Genomic DNA, 18,101 nt, shown 5'->3' on the forward strand with positions numbered 1-18,101 from the left:
AAGACACAAGTAACTTGATACTTTTTACATAATAATAATCTATACTATTATACATCTTCCCTCACAAGTTTAGCCTTTCTGGTTGTTTTATAGTTCTGCCTGAACGAGTAGTTAATTTTGTATTTGTCTCTGATGGTACAAATGAGGGACTATGTTTACAAATTTCAGGCTTAGGTACAACACGGACATCACTATCAGAAGATTCAGTGCCTGAACAAGATTCAGGTTCAAATGATGTGTCAGTCACTTTAAATGCGTTTTGTGACGATCTTATATCTACGCGATTTCTTCGTATAGTGTTGCCCTTATAATCCTGTAACACATATGATCGTGGATTCTCATGCATTCTTTCAATTTTGGCGGGTTCCCACATTTTGCGTTTGTGATTTAACACAGTCACATCACTACCTTCATTAAGTGGTTTTAACGTTTTAGCTGTTCTATTGGAATAGTTTTCATTGAGCTCTCGCTTCTTAAGCATTTTTTTAGTAACACTTTCGCACAACTTAGGCTGTAGTAAATCACAAGTGATTGGAACTTTAGTCTTACAATTCCTGCTATTTAAGAGCTGTGATGGAGAATATCCCATCCCTTTTAATGATGAATTGCGATAGTTCAACAAAGCGCAACTTAATTCGCCTTTGCCTTCCTCTAAAGATTTTTTAAGCAGGTTCTTAGCAATCGATACTGCTTTTTCTGCTAATCCGTTTGAACGTGGATATTCTGGACTACGTGTAACAAGAGTAAAATTCCAATCTTTTGCAAATTCCAAGAATTTCTCACTGTTATACGGCACATTATCAGTAAGAAGTATATCAGGGGAACCAAACCTTGCAAAAACTGTTTTAAGTTCACAAATTACAGACTCGGCACATTTATTCTTAATAGGTAAAACTTCTAACCAGTTTGAGTATGCGTCAAACAACACACAATAGCTTTGATTAGCATAAGTAAAAATATCTGAACCTACACGTTCCCATGGTCTTTCAGGGATTGGATGTGATATATTTTGTTTAGGGTTTTTTCTGGCAAATTTCTCACATATTTTACAACTTTTAATATATGTCTCAATATCTGTTGTAATTCCAGGCCAGTAAAAAACTTTTCTGGCTTGAGATTTTGTTTTTTCCATACCTAAATGGCCTTCATGCAGTAATTTGATCATCTCTAACCTTAGCTTACGCGGAACTACTAACTTATTTTCTAAGAATAACAAATTTTCAGGCACAAACAATTTTTCCTTAAGTTTATGATAGACTCTGATATTATCTGGAATTTTACATTTTTGATCAGGCCAACTATTGTTAATAAAGTAAAGAACTTGACTTAGTTGTCTATCTTTCATTGTTTCATTAGCAAATTGTTGAATTCTGTCTTTGGACATAGGTAGGGTTCGGATAACTGAGTGTACCGCAAACTCTATGTCATTGTCTGTCCGGGGTGATGTTTGTCTCAAAAATGCACGAGACAAAGCGTCAGAGATATACATATATTTTCCTGGCCTATATTGTATGTTAAGATCATATTTCAGTAATTTCAATCGCATTCTTAAAATTCTCGGTGATGCTGACTGAAGGTCTTTTTTAAATATTGCCTCTAACGGTTTATGATCACTATGTATTTTTGTGGGCATGCCATAAATGAAATAATGAAATTTTTTTACAGCAAAAAGAATAGCCAGAGTCTCTTTTTCAATTTGAGCGTAAGCTTGCTCAGTTTTTGACAACATGACTGAAAACCTGACCGGGCGTCAAAAACCTGATCACTTATCTAGTCGACTTATCCGGCGTCAATCAGGCGCCTGATTGGAACTCGACAGTGTGAAGAGCCCTATTCACAACAATCCACTAATGCTCGTCAGTTTTTCATCAGATCCGGAACCTGTCCGGTCAAAACCTGATAGTGTGAAAGGAGTCTGAAATTTCAGGTGAAAGTGAAATATTTCTCGTCCAAACTGAAAATTGGAAAGTTATTCCATTTTCAAGAAAAACACCTATTGCGCGCATGCCCTCGGCTAAGAGAAGCTGAGAGAACCAGTATCTTTCTCACCTGATAGTTGAAATAATGAAATTTGCTGCTATGTCCAAAAAAAAGTGCTGGCGACTGTGTCAAAATAAAAACTCAAATTTAATTTAAAAATGGAGTAAATATGAAATTAGTACCGTTCAATCAATCTTCCATTTGATAGCGCAGTTTGTTACCTTTCCCTGAAAGTAATAGTCAGCTTGCGTTGGTCGGAACTTGCTCTTGTCGAACGGTTTTTTAAAATCGCTTTTCAAACAAAATTTATATACCATTAAATACGTAGGTAATTATACAGGAAGAAGTATAACGTTTATCGATTGATGTGTATTACTGTAATGTTTGTTGCATACCGTTAATTTGTTTACAAAAATTCACAATTCTTTGGTATTTAATGCACCCAGCATTACAGTACTCCTGACTCCTCCTCTCTACTTGTCTAAGCTGTCAATGATGCAGACAGGTCAGCCATGTTGCCAATTTCTGCCCGAATTCGTCTGGTTTATTTAATAAACTGGTTTAACTGCTGTATTGCGTGTATGATGTTACGTTACGGGCGGGGGTTACTTATAATGACCGGTCAATGTGAATAATTGAGGGAAAGAACATTTTTGAATATCCCCCCCCCTTCCCCAAATTCATTTTTTTAAAATTCATTGTCTTCTCAGTTTTGCAAATGGTTCTAAGTTTTAAACGGAAACGCACCCCAAATTTATCACATTCATCGAATAATCACCACACTAATTTATTACTTTGATCGTAACATTTATAATATGAAAAAGGTCGTTTCGAAAATAAAGAACACTAACTATGCCACAGTGCGAGAAAAAAATTCACCGTACTGTGGTGCGCGCGATAGGGGCCCGCGGCGCTATTTAGGGTGGGAAAGATGCCGCCCTTTCTTTCAATTCGCGAAACCGGAAAAAATAAATAAATTAGAATTTAGTGTTTAGTGGTTTTTGTTTACTAAAATCACTCATGCCGTGAAATCATTGAAACAAATATTTTATTTTCAATTACAATTATAATTTCCTTAATTAATTTCTTCGATTTCCCACAAGAAAAAATTACAATTACATTTTTGAACAACCATTAATAAATGGAAAGTTTGCGATTTATGGCGAAACCCAGCAGATAATATCGGTGCAATTAGTCCAGCAATTTCGTGCTTTGTTGATTCTACAGTACTGTCGGATGTATAGTTAATTATGCAACAAATCGGTTAACGTATTTTCGCTCGTGGCCGCGGAAATCCATTCTTTATGAAACATATTGCTTTTCCTAACTGGTTACACAAATAAACTATACCTACTAAATTTATCTGATTAGCTCGTTTCTTTCGTTGTTGCTGACTGAATCAGCGGAACCACTGACCCAGCTACTACCTACTCGTTTCCCAGAGCTACTCTTTCCATACCTCGCCTCCTTACTGCTAATTGTGCACCTATCTGGAAGACTAAGGATCTCCCCGTCTTTCAACCAACGTGTTTTAGATTTAGGCTGTTCCTCCTCACGACTGGGTGCCTTACAATGCAGCTTTACCATGCTGTGCAGCGGCAAGATTTGATTGGCCTGACCTATCTGGATTATCGGACGCGGGAAATCCGCAACAGAAATGACTTAAACATCTCCACTGAATAGTTTGCACTTAATTGACACACTCACCTAAAGAAATGCCCTCACGCTACTACAACCGACAACGCTCAATGACGAGCAAACAAAAAACCCCGCGTCCTCACTCTGGACACGTCGAATTTTCAATGCCCGTAAGACGTTTCCGGAATCATCAGCAATTGCGAACCTTCATTACTCCAAAATACTGAAGGCGACGGATTGCCAGAAGCCGCGCAATTGAATTCGACGGTACCATTGAGACAAACTTTTTGGTCCCTCGGAGCTTGTATTTTATCCTATTTTCTGAATTATTCGAGCAGCCTTCTTAAAACCGGACCTTAATTTCATAAAATAATTCTTAAAATTTGATGAACGTTAAATTCTGGTTTACAAAGTTCCAATTCTTCCTGCTGTTGGACGCCATTTTGTACCGGTCCCTCCCCCTCATGGAAGAGAGCCAATCTGTATTGGAATCTTGCAAAGTGTTGAAGATTTTTTCAGGTTCGTGGTAAATTCTTCTCTTTGACTAACTTTTATAATTCACTTTAGCCCCTAATTATAGGACCAACCCGCTTAGAAATAACAAATTGTAGCGCTATTCGTTAGATATAAATCTCAATAATTGCACGCTACTGACGTACGCGATCGCTTTCAGAGAGCGAATGCTTAATGCTTTGTTTTCATTACCTACTTCATGAGTCATAATTGTCGTGCCATAATTCCAAATTCTTTGCTTATTATGCTAAAATAATCTTATGTATAATACATACACTTGTAAACTAAATATAATCTTTGAATTACACTGTCAAATTTGAATTATACCCTACTGTAGACGGTAAAAAGAAATTAATTCTTTAATAAAATATTTTCTTTTACAGGAACAACACAAGCATCACTAAATATAAAACACAAAGCAAGTTACTAAGTCAATCATTACGTTAAGTTTAAAAATATGTTCAAACCTTTTCTATGATTTAAATCGGTATTAAGATATCTATGTTTAAATCTTCTTAATAGTGACATCTCTGATTTAAAAGAATAAATTCCTTTGGAGGTTACCCACAGACGGCCATGTTGCGCGCAATGGATACAATTACATATTAAAGATCGGTTCTACATTTTTCGGCTGAACTTATCTTAAATATAACCTATATGAAAGCACTTATTTCCATGGAAATTAACCGTTAGATAGACTTAGCGTGAAAAAACGGCTCTTAATGACCATTGTGATTTTACGCCTGATGAGAAAAAATCAGATTTTGATTCTGCCATGACGATTAGACAGTGGTTCAATGTTCTTTACCAGGTACCTAGCCCTTTAGCGCTTCCTCTTCAAATCATCGATCAACAATAACTAACCTTTCATTCTAATTTCCACTGTAAAGCTGTACGGCTATCAATAAGGTTTTTGACGCTCTATTTCGTTTTCAGTTGGGTGTGTATAGAAACATATGGACTGGTTCGTTGTTCCATTTCATTTAGACTATTGATGCTCCATCTTCCTTCGATTTTGGTACGTGCTCTTCCATAAAATTTTCCCGATCTGCACATTTAAAGTACTGTGTACTCTCTGGCAGTGTTAAACCATGCCTTTCTGTGGAAAATGTAATAGTAGTGATAGGAGCAATTCATTTTATATTTTTGAAGAAGATCAAGTTCTGCGCAAGTCTTCGCTAAGCAATTTGAGAACGCTGCTTTATTTCTTTTAAATTGAATACACCGTTTTAATGAGCTAGTCTAGTCATGCCGTCGTAAATACTTTTTTAATGGGTTCTAAACATGAAGCAAAATGTTTAAAAAATTGGGGGCCGAACCATATCCACGATACGCAAAAGGTGAGGTGCTGTTATAATGCGCGCCATTGCTTTGGTGCGGTTTTGGGTTTTTAATTTTTTATTGTTAGAACATGGTTTTGACTCTGCAAACATATGTACCAATCTAATTGTATAAATAATGAACATAGGAACTTCCAAAAGATTACTCATGAGTAAAGGTACAAAAATCCTTCAATTGATATCTTGGATTCTTGCAATGTCATCTATACTATCGCATCACAGATCAACTTTATAAATATTAAACTACGTTCCAATCTAAATACGCCATTACTATACGGCATCCTTGTCAGATAGAGTAAAAAGGTTGTCATTTGAAACTTGTTCTGTTACGGGTTGGTCCTTATCGAGTAAAGCAGTTTTCTCAGCACTTGCACAGCACCTAAAATTGTTACTTATAGTTTAATTAATAAAAGCCATCTCTAATTTACCTTGCGGTGATTCTTTGATACAGGACGAGACACATTAGGGGCACTGGTGTCATCATTGCAACATACACAGGAACAACTAAAAACAATGAGTATATTTTAAATGTCAATATACCAATTTGCAAACCTGTAGTTATGTCTGCTTCGGGTTGCGGCAAGGCGAACCGAAGCAAAAATATTGCTATCCCAGTATTTTGCACTCCAGTTTCGACAGCTATCGTAAGGCAAAGTTCCTTGGATTGTTTAAACAATTTGGCAAGTACATACGCAAGTATATAACCTAACCATGGCAATCCCATACCTCCAACTATAATCTACAAGAACAGCTAATTATTTGGATACATTTCTGCAGGCCATCTTACCTGCCACGAAAATATTTTAAACAAATATAAATTGGAGACTATTGCAAATATAACTATGAATAGTATAAGGAGACCGGAGAACGCTTTCAGTATTCTAACAAAAAAATTCGACACTCTCTTGCAAAACCTCTGGAGAAGATATCCGATAAGTAAAGGCACCACTAAGGCTACTGCGTATGTCGATATTTGGCGATAAGGCACTTCCAGTTTTGCTTCTTCAAAAATAATCGCTCCCAGAGTAAACAACCACAAAGGCATCATTCCAAACGCACAAAACGTGTTAATCGTTGTCATAGTAATCGATTGATGAATGTTTCCATTTAAAATGGCGACCCAAACATTGGACGCACCACCACCTGGGGAGATGCCAGTGAAAAATAATCCCAGCTGCATTTGGGGATCGTTTGGAAATACTAATCTCCCTAAACCGAAGCTGATCTAAAAATAAAGTGTTCGCTACAGCGAATCAGCTATAGTACACCTACCAGTGGCATAAAGACAAACTGTCCAACGAATCCAATAGCTGGACCTATCGGCTTTTTCACGGAGGAGTACACTTCCTTCCAGTTCAACGCGCAGCCGAAGTTAATATAAATTATGGAAACTAAGGTGGCCACTGTCGATGTAAAAACCGTGTCGATGACGCGCTTGGGTCTAACCACCTTTACTGCCATCTCACCACTTGCCAGAATTTCAGAGTTGCTGTTTTGTAGGTTTAATAAAACCGTCGTTTTTCCTATGGACATCAGCTAGAGCTAGAGACTTTTTGTTTTATAATTTACCTAGAAAAACGCCCGATACTCCAAAACTTCCCTTGGATTTCCAAATACCGTTGGTAGTAGCTTCATTTTTGAGTACAATGAAAGCATTCTGGGGCTCTGCTAGTTTGTTGTCTTTACTGTGAATAAATAAGTACAAGGGCGAGGGGTTTAGTGAGAAGTTACCCTCGACTGTAAAATTGCTGTAGGTTATTGTATCCATTATAATTGTTTCTTCTTCATTCTGAGTCTTCACTGTGAATTTTTGAGCATTTATCATACAGCTACATATTAACAAGATGGTAAATATCACTACGGGTGACAGCATTTTGTTACGGAAAGAATTTATCTGAAAATACATTGATTCAGGACCTATTTATAGTATAGCATGAATAGAGAGCACAGTTAAAACGATAAAATTGTAATTACGCCTGTACTTACATAAATACTGAAAGCACGAGCCGAAAATGAAAAACAATTTGATAGAGTAATAAAAAACGATGGAATAAAACCGTAATTTGTTATAAACTCACTATTTCAATGCAAGCCATCTGAAGGCAACTGACAGATACTATAGATTGATGTTCAGAAATCATTAGGTACAACTTTGCCCATTTATCAGTCATATAATCTTGAGAGATAAGTGGTGATAAGTACTTCTAAAACAGAGGACCGTACTTAGAAAAATTACATTGTTTTACATTTCTTGCTTTCCAAAAAATGGCCAACATTCTCTTTGACTGAGTGTTGGAATAACGACTGAGAGGAGTGCGTCAGTATTTCTGAAAGTGGTTCTTACATTGTCTACTTCAAATCAATTCGGATCATGCACAAGTATCTCAGTAGTTAAAGATTAGATCTTGGTGGGTACAGCAAGCGAGTGCATTGCACCACAGCGCATTTTACTCATTGTCAAGAGTATTTTTTGAATTGTGTATGTTCCTCTCAGTTGGTAACCGACTATATCAAGTGTGTTTATTAATCACTGTCTCTAGTTTCTTGATTGTGCATAAGCATAGTCTGTGAATGTCCTACTTGTGTAGTTCAGTAGCAAGTAAAATTTTTGAATCAATAATGTGCATCGAATTGGTCAGCTTGTAATTCTACGCACCAAATCTATGAAGATTGTGACGTTTGGAGATGATACTTGAAAATATACTTAGAAATGAGTTTTACTTCATTATCAAAAAAATTCGTAACTGGTTCAAGTTCAACTATTTATTTTTACGACCGAAACATCCCTAAAATCGTCTCGATCGTCCACATCCCCATTACGTTCTCTGGCAAGGACCACTCAGTTTAAAAATTATTTGTGGTGGAATTGAGCATAAATCATAGAACTTTATTACAATTTATTAAGGGATGATACGTGTAGCTTTGTTGTTAATCACAATATTTGAACAATTCCAACCGAAACATCCCTAAAATCGTCTCGGTCGTCCCCATTACGTTCTCTGGCAACGACCACTCAGTTTAAAAATTATTTGTGGTGGAATTGAGCATAAATCATAGAACTTTATTACAATTTATTAAGGGATGATACGTGTAGCTTTGTTGTTAATCACAATATTTGAACAATTCCAACCGAAACATCCCTAAAATCGTCTCGGTTGTCCCTAATACCATCTCTGCCAACGGTCACTAAGTGTGAAAATTATTTCTGGTGGAATTGAACATAAATCAAAGAACTTTATTACAAATTATTAAGGGATGGTACGTGTAGATTTGTTATTAAGCACAGCATTTGAACAATTCCAACCGAAACATCCCTAAAATCGTGTCGGTCGTATCTATTACCTTCTCCAGCAACGTTTGAAAATTATTTCTGGTGGAATTGAGCATAAATCATAGAACTTTATTACAATTTATTAAGGGATGATACGTGTAGATTTGTTATTAATCACAATATTTGAACAATTCCAACCGAAACATCCCTAAAATCGTCTCGGCCGTCCCTAATACCTTCTCTGGCAGCGGTCACTAAGTTTGAAAATTATTTCTGGTGGTATTGAGCATAAATCATAGAATTTTAAGATAATTTATTAAGGGATGGTACATGTAGATTTATTAATAATCAAAATATTTAATCAATCCCAACCGAAACATCCCTAAAATCGTCTCGGTCGTCCCCATTACGTTCTCTGGCAATGGCCACTCAGTTTAAAAATTATTTCTGGTGGAATGGAACATAAATCCTAGCAATTTATTTCAATTTATTAAGGGATGATACGTGTAGATTTGTTATTAATCACAATATGTGAACAATTCCTACCGAAACATCCCTAAAATCGTCTCGGTCGTCCCTAATACCTTCTCTGGCAACGGTCACTAAGTTTGAAAATTATTTCTGGTGGAATTGAACATAAATCATAGAACTTTATTACAATTTATTAAGGGATGATACGTGTAGATTTGTTATTAATCACAATATTTGAACAATTCCAACCGAAACATCCCTAAAATCGTCTCGGTCGTCCCTAATACCTTCTCTGCCAACGGTCACTAAGTTTGAAAATTATTTCTGGTGGAATTGAGCATAAATCATAGAACTTTATTACAATTTATTAAGGGATGATACGTGTAGATTTGTTATTAATCACAATATTTGAACAATTCCAACAACCGAAACATCCCTAAAATCGTCTCGGTCGTCCCCATTACGTTCTCTGGAAAGGACTACTCAGTTTAAAAATTATTTGTTGTGGAATTGAACATAAATCATAGAACTTTATTACAATTTATTAAGGAATGATACGTGTAGCTTTGTTGTTAATCACAATATTTGAACAATTCCAACCGAAACATCCCTAAAATCGTCTCGGTCGTCCACAGGGTCGTCCCCATTACGTTCTCTGGCAATGACCACTCAGTTTAAAAATTATTTGTTGTGGAATTGAACATAAATCCTAGAACTTTATTACAATTTATTAAGGGATGCTACGTGTAGCTTTGTTGTTAATCACAATATTTGAACAATTCCAACCGAAACATCCCTAAAATCGTCTCGGTCGTCCCCATTACGTTCTCTGGCAATGGTCACTAAGCTTAGAAATTATTTCTGGTGGAATTGAACATAAATCATAGAACTTTATTACAATTTATTAAGGGATGATACGTGTAGCTTTGTTGTTAATCACAATATTTGAACAATTCCAACCGAAACATCCCTAAAATCGTCTCGGTCGTCCCTATTACGTTCTCTGGCAATGGCCACTCAGTTTAAAAATTATTTCTGGTGGAATTGAGCATAAATCATAGAACTTTATTACAATTTATTAAGGGATGATACGTGTAGCTTTGTTGTTAATCACAATATTTGAACAATTCCAACCGAAACATCCCTAAAATCGTCTCGGTCGTCCCCACTACGTTCTCTGGCAATGACCACTCAGTTTAAAAATTATTTGTGGTGGAATTGAGCATAAATCATAGAACTTTATTACAATTTATTAAGGGATGATACGTGTAGCTTTGTTGTTAATCATAATATTTGAACAATTCCAACCGAAACATCCCTAAAATCGTCTCGGTCGTCCCCATTACGTTCTCTGGCAATGACCACTCAGTTTAAAAATTATTTGTTGTGGAATTGAACATAAATCCTAGAACTTTATTACAATTTATTAAGGGATGATACGTGTAGCTTTGTTGTTAATCACAATATTTGAACAATTCCAACCGAAACATCCCTAAAATCGTCTCGGTCGTCCCCATTACGTTCTCTGGCAAGGACCACTCAGTTTAAAAATTATATCTGGTGGAATTGAACATAAATCATAGAACTTTATTACAATTTATAAAGGGATGATACGTGTAGCTTTGTTGTTAATCACATATTTGAACAATTCCAACCGAAACATCCCTAAAATCTTCTCGCTCGTCCCCATTACGTTCTCTGGCAATGGCCACTCAGTTTAAAAATTGTTTCTGGTGGAATTGAACATAAATCATAGAACTTTATTACAATTTATTAAGGGATGCTACGTGTAGCTTTGTTGTTAATCACAATATTTGAACAATTCCAACCGAAACATCCCTAAAATCGTCTCGGTCGTCCCCATTACGTTCTCTGGCAATGGCCACTCAGTTTAAAAATTATTTCTGGTGGAATTGAACATAAATCATAGAACTTTATTACAATTTATTAAGGGATGATACGTGTAGCTTTGTTGTTAATCACAATATTTGAACAATTCCAACCGAAACATCCCTAAAATCGTCTCGGTCGTCCCCATTACGTTCTCTGGCAATGACCACTCAGTTTAAAAATTATTTCTGGTGGAATTGAGCATAAATCATAGAACTTTATTACAATTTATTAAGGGATGATACGTGTAGCTTTGTTGTTAATCACAATATTTGAACAATTCCAACCGAAACATCCCTAAAATCGTCTCGGTCGTCCCCATTACGTTCTCTGGCAAGGGCCACTCAGTTTAAAAATTATTTCTGGTGGAATTGAACATAAATCATAGAACTTTATTACAATTTATTAAGGGATGATACGTGTAGCTTTGTTGTTAATCACAATATTTGAACAATTCCAACCGAAACATCCCTAAAATCGTCTCGGTCGTCCCCATTACGTTCTCTGGCAATGGCCACTCAGTTTAAAAATTATTTCTGGTGGAATTGAACATAAATCATAGAACTTTATTACAATTTATTAAGGGATGATACGTGTAGCTTTGTTGTTAATCACAATATTTAAACAATTCCAACCGAAACATCCCTAAAATCGTCTCGGTCGTCCCTATTACGTTCTCTGGCAATGGTCACTCAGTTTAAAAATTATTTCTGGTGGAATTGAACATAAATCATAGAACTTTATTACAATTTATTAAGGGATGCTACGTGTAGCTTTGTTGTTAATCACAATATTTGAACAATTCCAACCGAAACATCCCTAAAATCGTCTCGGTCGTCCCTATTACGTTCTCTGGCAATGGCCACTCAGTTTAAAAATTATTTCTGGTGGAATTGAACATAAATCATAGAACTTTATTACAATTTATTAAGGGAAGATACGTGTAGCTTTGTTGTTAATTACAATATTTGAACAATTCCAACCGAAACATCCCTAAAATCGTCTCGGTCGTCCCCATTACGTTCTCTGGCAATGACCACTCAGTTTAAAAATTATTTGTTGTGGAATTGAACATAAATCATAGAACTTTATTACAATTTATGAATTACTGATGAACTGAAGTAACCAGACATGGAAGTCAAAATCACCAATGCTAAATGGATTTTAGTGGATACCTACCCAAACAAGGAATGGATATAGTCGCACCTCTTTTCAGTTTCTAGGCGTATGAGCACTTCTAGATATAAGTGGGATTTTGGAGATTCCCCTTTGGAATGAACCAAAACTATCCAGGGGTACGAATACTTGCACAGAAAAACACTCAGTATCTAGCTTGTTTTGTTGTAATGAGGACATTGGCAGCAACCTATGAACTTAGTAATTAACGAAATATCTATAGATAACATCTGATGTGGATAATTCTGACGCAGCTAGATCACTATGAAATCGATTAAACTCCGATGTTGTATTATTGTTTGTATTCAGAGGTCTTTATCTCTACGTGTCTACACGTAATCTTGAAAAATTTCAATTACTCGCTAATAAACTTCATCTCTCACGTAATTTGATTATTGCCGTATATCGTCCACTTAATTAATAATCTATTTACTAAATCGTTGACCTCCAAAGGTACAACTTAGAAGTGCTTTTCTGTTCTGGTCAAAAATTGTAATAATTTTAACGTAAATTTATGACGAATTAGAGTGCAATATGGCAACCAATAGTAGGTACTTCTGGTACTGGTCTTCAAATCAATGTTTTTTTTTTTAAATTTGGCATATGTTAATATTGAAAAGAACCAAGAATTTATTGTCTATGATGAACAATGAAATCTGCTAACTGGTCAATTTGTTCGCCGTTCGCACTAAGTGTTATTTTGAATTTGTTCTGAGCAGAAAATTTGTTACTAGTATTTTTATCGTTTTGTTGCATATTCAATAATAAAAGATATACAGAATGTTCCATTAAACAAAAATAATAAGTGCAAAATCTGGTTAATAAAAAATGGACATTATGGGACAATAATTTTTTTGTTCTGTACAGTAAATGTATGTATATACACAAACTTTTATAAAGATCGATTTGCATAACGCCGATAATGGACCATTATGACTATTATGAGTACCTGTATACAGGTAAGAATAATGACTACGGGACATTTGGAATTATATTTGAAAAAGACAAAAATGTAGGTACCAATATGTACCTAGCGTGCAAAAATTAATGCAAGTATGCCGTTAACATTCACTCAAGATTAATTTATATTTATGTTAATCTAGGTAATATTAATTTGCCTTGACAATCAGGTTTAGTAAGTGTCCTTTTTATGCGACATTTAAAATATTGAAATCGGTGATCTATTTTATTGCACCACGAAGTTGTAATGTCGCCATGCCTGGTATGTTGGTGTAGGAAGTAAATAGAAATTATTGGTTGAATGACATGGTAGAAAAATAAAAAGCGGAAATATTTACCTGGTAGGTAAGTAACTTAAATTGGTTTAATGCAAGGTATTTGCTCAATTTTTGAAAGTAGAAATCGTACCGCAGCGACTGAAGTCGCGAAGTCTACTAACTTTCAACGTGTAATACGCCAACAAAATATTAATAACATTTCGTAATGTAATTAACGAATAAAAGCAGCTTGTACAAGGTTATTATAGCCCCTTTCTAAGTAAATAATTGATCATGGCGGGCTGCAGCGTTGTAGGCGCTCGTAATTATACTTTCTTGATTTGTCTTTGTAGAAAATGCCCATTAATTTTCGGGTGAAATAAAAAGCCCTATTGAAATGGGTTCTGTACTTTGACAGGAGCATTGCCATCTTGAACTGATACCTAGTTGTACAAAATGGCGAGCTTTTACAGAAGGGCTCTTCAGGAAAACAAATTTTTTATTTTCGCAGCAGTTTTGTATGATAGTGTGGTGATTATATTTTTTGACTTGTCTTTCGATATGATTAAGGCAGGTGGGGGCAAAAGTCTGCATTTTTGCATTTGCAATTATTTGCGACTATCTATGAACTTGAAATATTCCAGCCCGTTAGGGCCATTAATTCCCTTGGAACCATCAACCTCAGTGCCCTCATAAACCTAGACATGGGTAAGAAGGGAGTAAGAATACATATTCTCACAGCCAGTCAATCTGTACTGAAGGCGTTAGTAGTTCGTAGGTACCTGCGCCTCCAAACTAGTCTGGGAGTAGGTACCATCTAAATAATGTCGGCTCTATTCACAAAAAAAACGCATTGTATTTGCATGCCCTTGTATAATACGTTCCATTGCAACCATTGTCCATCATTGCAGTGATTAGCATTACGTAAAGTCGAAAAGAATCTTTCTTTTTCCCCACAAACTTTTACTACAGGAAACTCCTCTGGAGTAAATCCAGATACACCACTGTTTGGATCCACATCACTTTTTGAAATGTAGATTACAATTCTTTTCTTGTCTGTTTTGGAGATTCCGGTTCATTTGAAACATTACCTCCTTGATCAATATTAATATTTTGCTTTGCTTTGTTATGACCTTTAAGTCAGTGTTCGTCAAACACTATATTTTATATTTTACCTACCTGTTTTTACATAGGGCTGTTTGGTAATCCGGCGTCAAGGGAAGTGGCCTAAAAAGTGAATAAGAAGTTTTAAGACCAAGATTGTGGCAGACCGGAATGCAAAGCAGAATTTGGAGCTAAAGAAGCGCTCGAGGAAACTGTACGAAAATTTGTTAACAAAGTACGATTTTGTGGTTATTATGGACGACGAAACGTACTGCCTGATGGTAATTTTCAATCAAATTCTTGGGCAGCTATTTCATGTCCGGAAGAGTGCCTCGGAATGTGAAAATTTAAGACGAAGTCGAATTTCCCCAAAAATTTCCTTTTCTGACAATCTGCTTGGTAAGCACTCCAATTACACCAAACCGCGGTACCGCGAAAATGGAGTTACAGTGGTTCTCAAGAAGATGTATCCGGCTAATACTCCAGAACTAAGGCGATTTGAGAAATACTGGTCAAGTGTAAAGCGCATAATGAAGAACAAGTTAAAAAAGTAATCGTAAACAATTTACAAAAAGCGCATTTCCACGCATTCATTTCCCATTTGTATAAGGTGCAACTTCTATTAAAATTTCGCAAAAACTCGACCACAAATAAGAAAGTTAGAGTTGCATATTATGTGCCTAGTTATGTGCAATCCATTTTTGGCTTGCTATTTCAATTTCTAAAAAGAATCCTACCCTAAAATTTTAGAAAAATTGGTTCACAAACAACGAATGTGTTTTTAGTCGGATCGAATTGCGTATGCGCAAAACAAATTTATTTGATTCGGCATTAGTTTTATCTTTATTCGAGGTGCCTACATACAAAATTTCGTTTAAATATCTTAACAAAGGAAAATTGGATTGCGCAAATACAACAGTTATCGTGGACAACGCACAACTGCACACGGACAGACAGACGGACGGAGAGACAGACGAACAAACAGACGGGCAGACAGCAATACAACATAAACGTTCTCGAGGATCGTTAATAAACGGCAAAAGTGTAAAATTATGCTATATGAAAAACACAGATTTTTTATTGTAACTTTTTTCTTAAGCGACACAGACAGAGTTCCTGCAAGCCTCGACGCCATAACGAACCAAATAGCGAAAAAAGTGGAACAATAGCTCTTAAGATAAAGAATTAGTAGCGACTGGACGGACGGACGGACAGTCGGATGGACAGACGGACGGACAAAGTGGCCACAATAGCGCGTTTTTTATAATTTTTGTGGAAATGCGCTAAAAATTGGATTGCGCATGCGCAAAACAAATTTTTCGATTCAGCATTAATTTTACTTTTACTTGAGGTGCCTACATACCAAATTTCATTAATTTAGATATCCTACCAATTAAAAAAAATAGATTCCGCATGCTCAAACACAATTTTCTAATGGACATTAGTTTTACTTTTATTCGAGGTGCCTAAATACAAAAAGCAATACTTTAACGATTTAAAAAATTGGATTGCGCATGCGCAAAACGAAGCATCGATTTTACTTTTAATAAGATATGTGTACCAAATTTGAAAGGAATCGGACATTTCTAAACAAAGTTATCGTTCACACGGACAGATAGAGGGACAAAGGAACAGGCCGACAGACCAACAGACAGACGACAGACAGAAATACAAAATTATAAACGCGTCAATAAACGGCAAAAGTGTAAAATTGTCGAACATGTAAAAAATTCGAACCAGTTGGCGAAAAAAGTAGAACAATAGCTCTTAAGATAAAGAACTATAGTAGCGTCCAGATAGACGGACGGACGGACAGACGGACGGATAGACGGACGGACAAAGTGGTCACAATAGCGCATTTTTTATTTTCGTGGAAATGCGCTAAAAAGGGTGGGACTGTAATTGAACTGTAGGATTTCAAACGGAAGTGGAATTTGGCAGCCAAACAAGTGGGGATCGTGCCCGAAGAAAAGCAATATGCAGGACCGGATTAAGTTTTCTGTAGGCCAAATTTAGCCTGATATTAATTTTTGTTGCAGACAATTTTCGATAATATAAAGCACTTCTACAAATGAATGTCATTTTTTTTGTTTTTTATACAGCTTTTTTTCTGGATTTAACAATAGAAAATTATTCAATGAGATGTTTAAAATCAAGGGATTTCATCAATTTATGTCATTCGATATTTACCGAGATATATACTATATTCCATACATAATGGGCACCCTGTATACTACTACTAAAGTAAAGGTTAAGCCTATCGGATACCAATACCTACAGATTTTTCAGAATAGCAAAAACAGACATTAATATATTTTAACATACTAGAAAACCGCTTTAAAAAAAAGAAAGACAAAATCTGTATATTAGATCATAAAAGTACATCCTTAGACTGGGGCCCTTAGGGCGTGGGGTCTTGGACTGTATGTAGCCCCTCCCAAAGCCCCCCGTCCTTAATCCTAGGCTGATTATACCACCATGGTATAAAGGTAATCATTAATCATTAAAATGTGTTTGACATTTCAGTGTGTTTTTGTCCCGCGACGCGTTTTTCTCCCTCCGAGAGAAAAAGTAACACTTTATCTCTTAAAGAATGACCAAACACGTTGATTTCGTCCACGGAGTACACAATAGTATATTGAAAGACAAGTGTTACAATGCGACCTATTGTAATACGACTATCTTGTGGCACGAGTGGCGACGCGAAGCGTAGCCACGAGTGTCCGCAAGATAGGAGTATTACAATAAAGCATTGTAACACGCGTTTTTCATACTATTTTTTCTATTTCGGTGCTTTAATTTAATTAAAAAAATCATTATCAGAAACTATAGGGAACATTAGAACTAACATGTTTTATGTTGGGAACACTTTTTATGCCGTTAAGTTTTAGGTTGGCAGCGTAGTAAGACTGACATTTTGAAGTTCAAACATGGAAGTACCCAACGAAGTACCTACTTGTACTAACTAGTAACTGCCAACTTAAGAGATGAGTTACCAAAAAAAAACGACTATAATCACTGTCTTTGTACAACTGTTTTCGGCCGAAAACAGTTGTACAAAATCGTCATTGTGACACCGAAATAGAAAAAAAGTATTTCGCGCACGTGACAAAGTTGAACTTAAACAGCAAATTTAATTAACAATCGGTTCAGTTGTAGAAAAAATATTGTATATAACGCTAGCGCGAAGTTATTTCGCGCATTTGACTGATATTTTAACTCGGCTTCGCCTCGTCAAAATACCTTCAGTCTCAATGCGCGAAATTGAACTTCGCGCTCTTGTTATATAAATAACTATTTTATTATACCTGAATCACAATCTCCGTTTTAAACACTCAAATGCGTGCGAAAAAAGGCCTTTAAAACACACGTGCTTTAAAGTTGCTAAGTAACGATACTTCAAGTATGACTTTTGAAACTGTCATCTGGGGCTGAAATAAAAGATCCTCTTAGGTCGCTTTCTGTAAATGCAGAACATTTCTTTGGCTTGTACCTATCCTT

General features: G+C 35.9%; 2 protein-coding genes across 2 annotated transcripts in view; one reads left to right on the top strand and one right to left on the bottom strand.

Annotated features, from left to right (window-relative positions):
- Positions 1 to 5,237: 5,237 nt before the first annotated feature.
- On the bottom strand, positions 5,238 to 13,664 carry LOC116176335 (sodium/bile acid cotransporter-like). The gene is made up of 8 exons (XM_031494848.1): positions 13,578 to 13,664; positions 7,550 to 7,675; positions 7,041 to 7,365; positions 6,744 to 6,994; positions 6,259 to 6,696; positions 6,024 to 6,210; positions 5,900 to 5,975; positions 5,238 to 5,850 (listed from the first exon to the last, which is right to left on the bottom strand). The coding sequence occupies exons 2-8, from the start codon at positions 7,640 to 7,642 to the stop codon at positions 5,742 to 5,744; spliced, it is 1,479 nt and encodes a 492-aa protein (XP_031350708.1). The 5' UTR covers positions 7,643 to 7,675; positions 13,578 to 13,664; the 3' UTR covers positions 5,238 to 5,741.
- Positions 13,515 to 18,101, top strand: part of LOC116176334 (cytadherence high molecular weight protein 2-like) — a 14,760-nt gene continuing 10,173 nt past the window's right edge. The window contains exon 1 of the mRNA XM_031494847.1: positions 13,515 to 13,584. The gene's annotated coding sequence lies outside the window, so the exon portion shown is untranslated. The remainder of the gene's footprint in view (positions 13,585 to 18,101) is intronic.

The sequence above is a fragment of the Photinus pyralis genome, unplaced genomic scaffold (genome assembly GCF_008802855.1).
Source record: "Photinus pyralis isolate 1611_PpyrPB1 unplaced genomic scaffold, Ppyr1.3 Ppyr1.4_LG7, whole genome shotgun sequence".
Lineage (NCBI taxonomy): Eukaryota > Metazoa > Arthropoda > Insecta > Coleoptera > Lampyridae > Photinus > Photinus pyralis.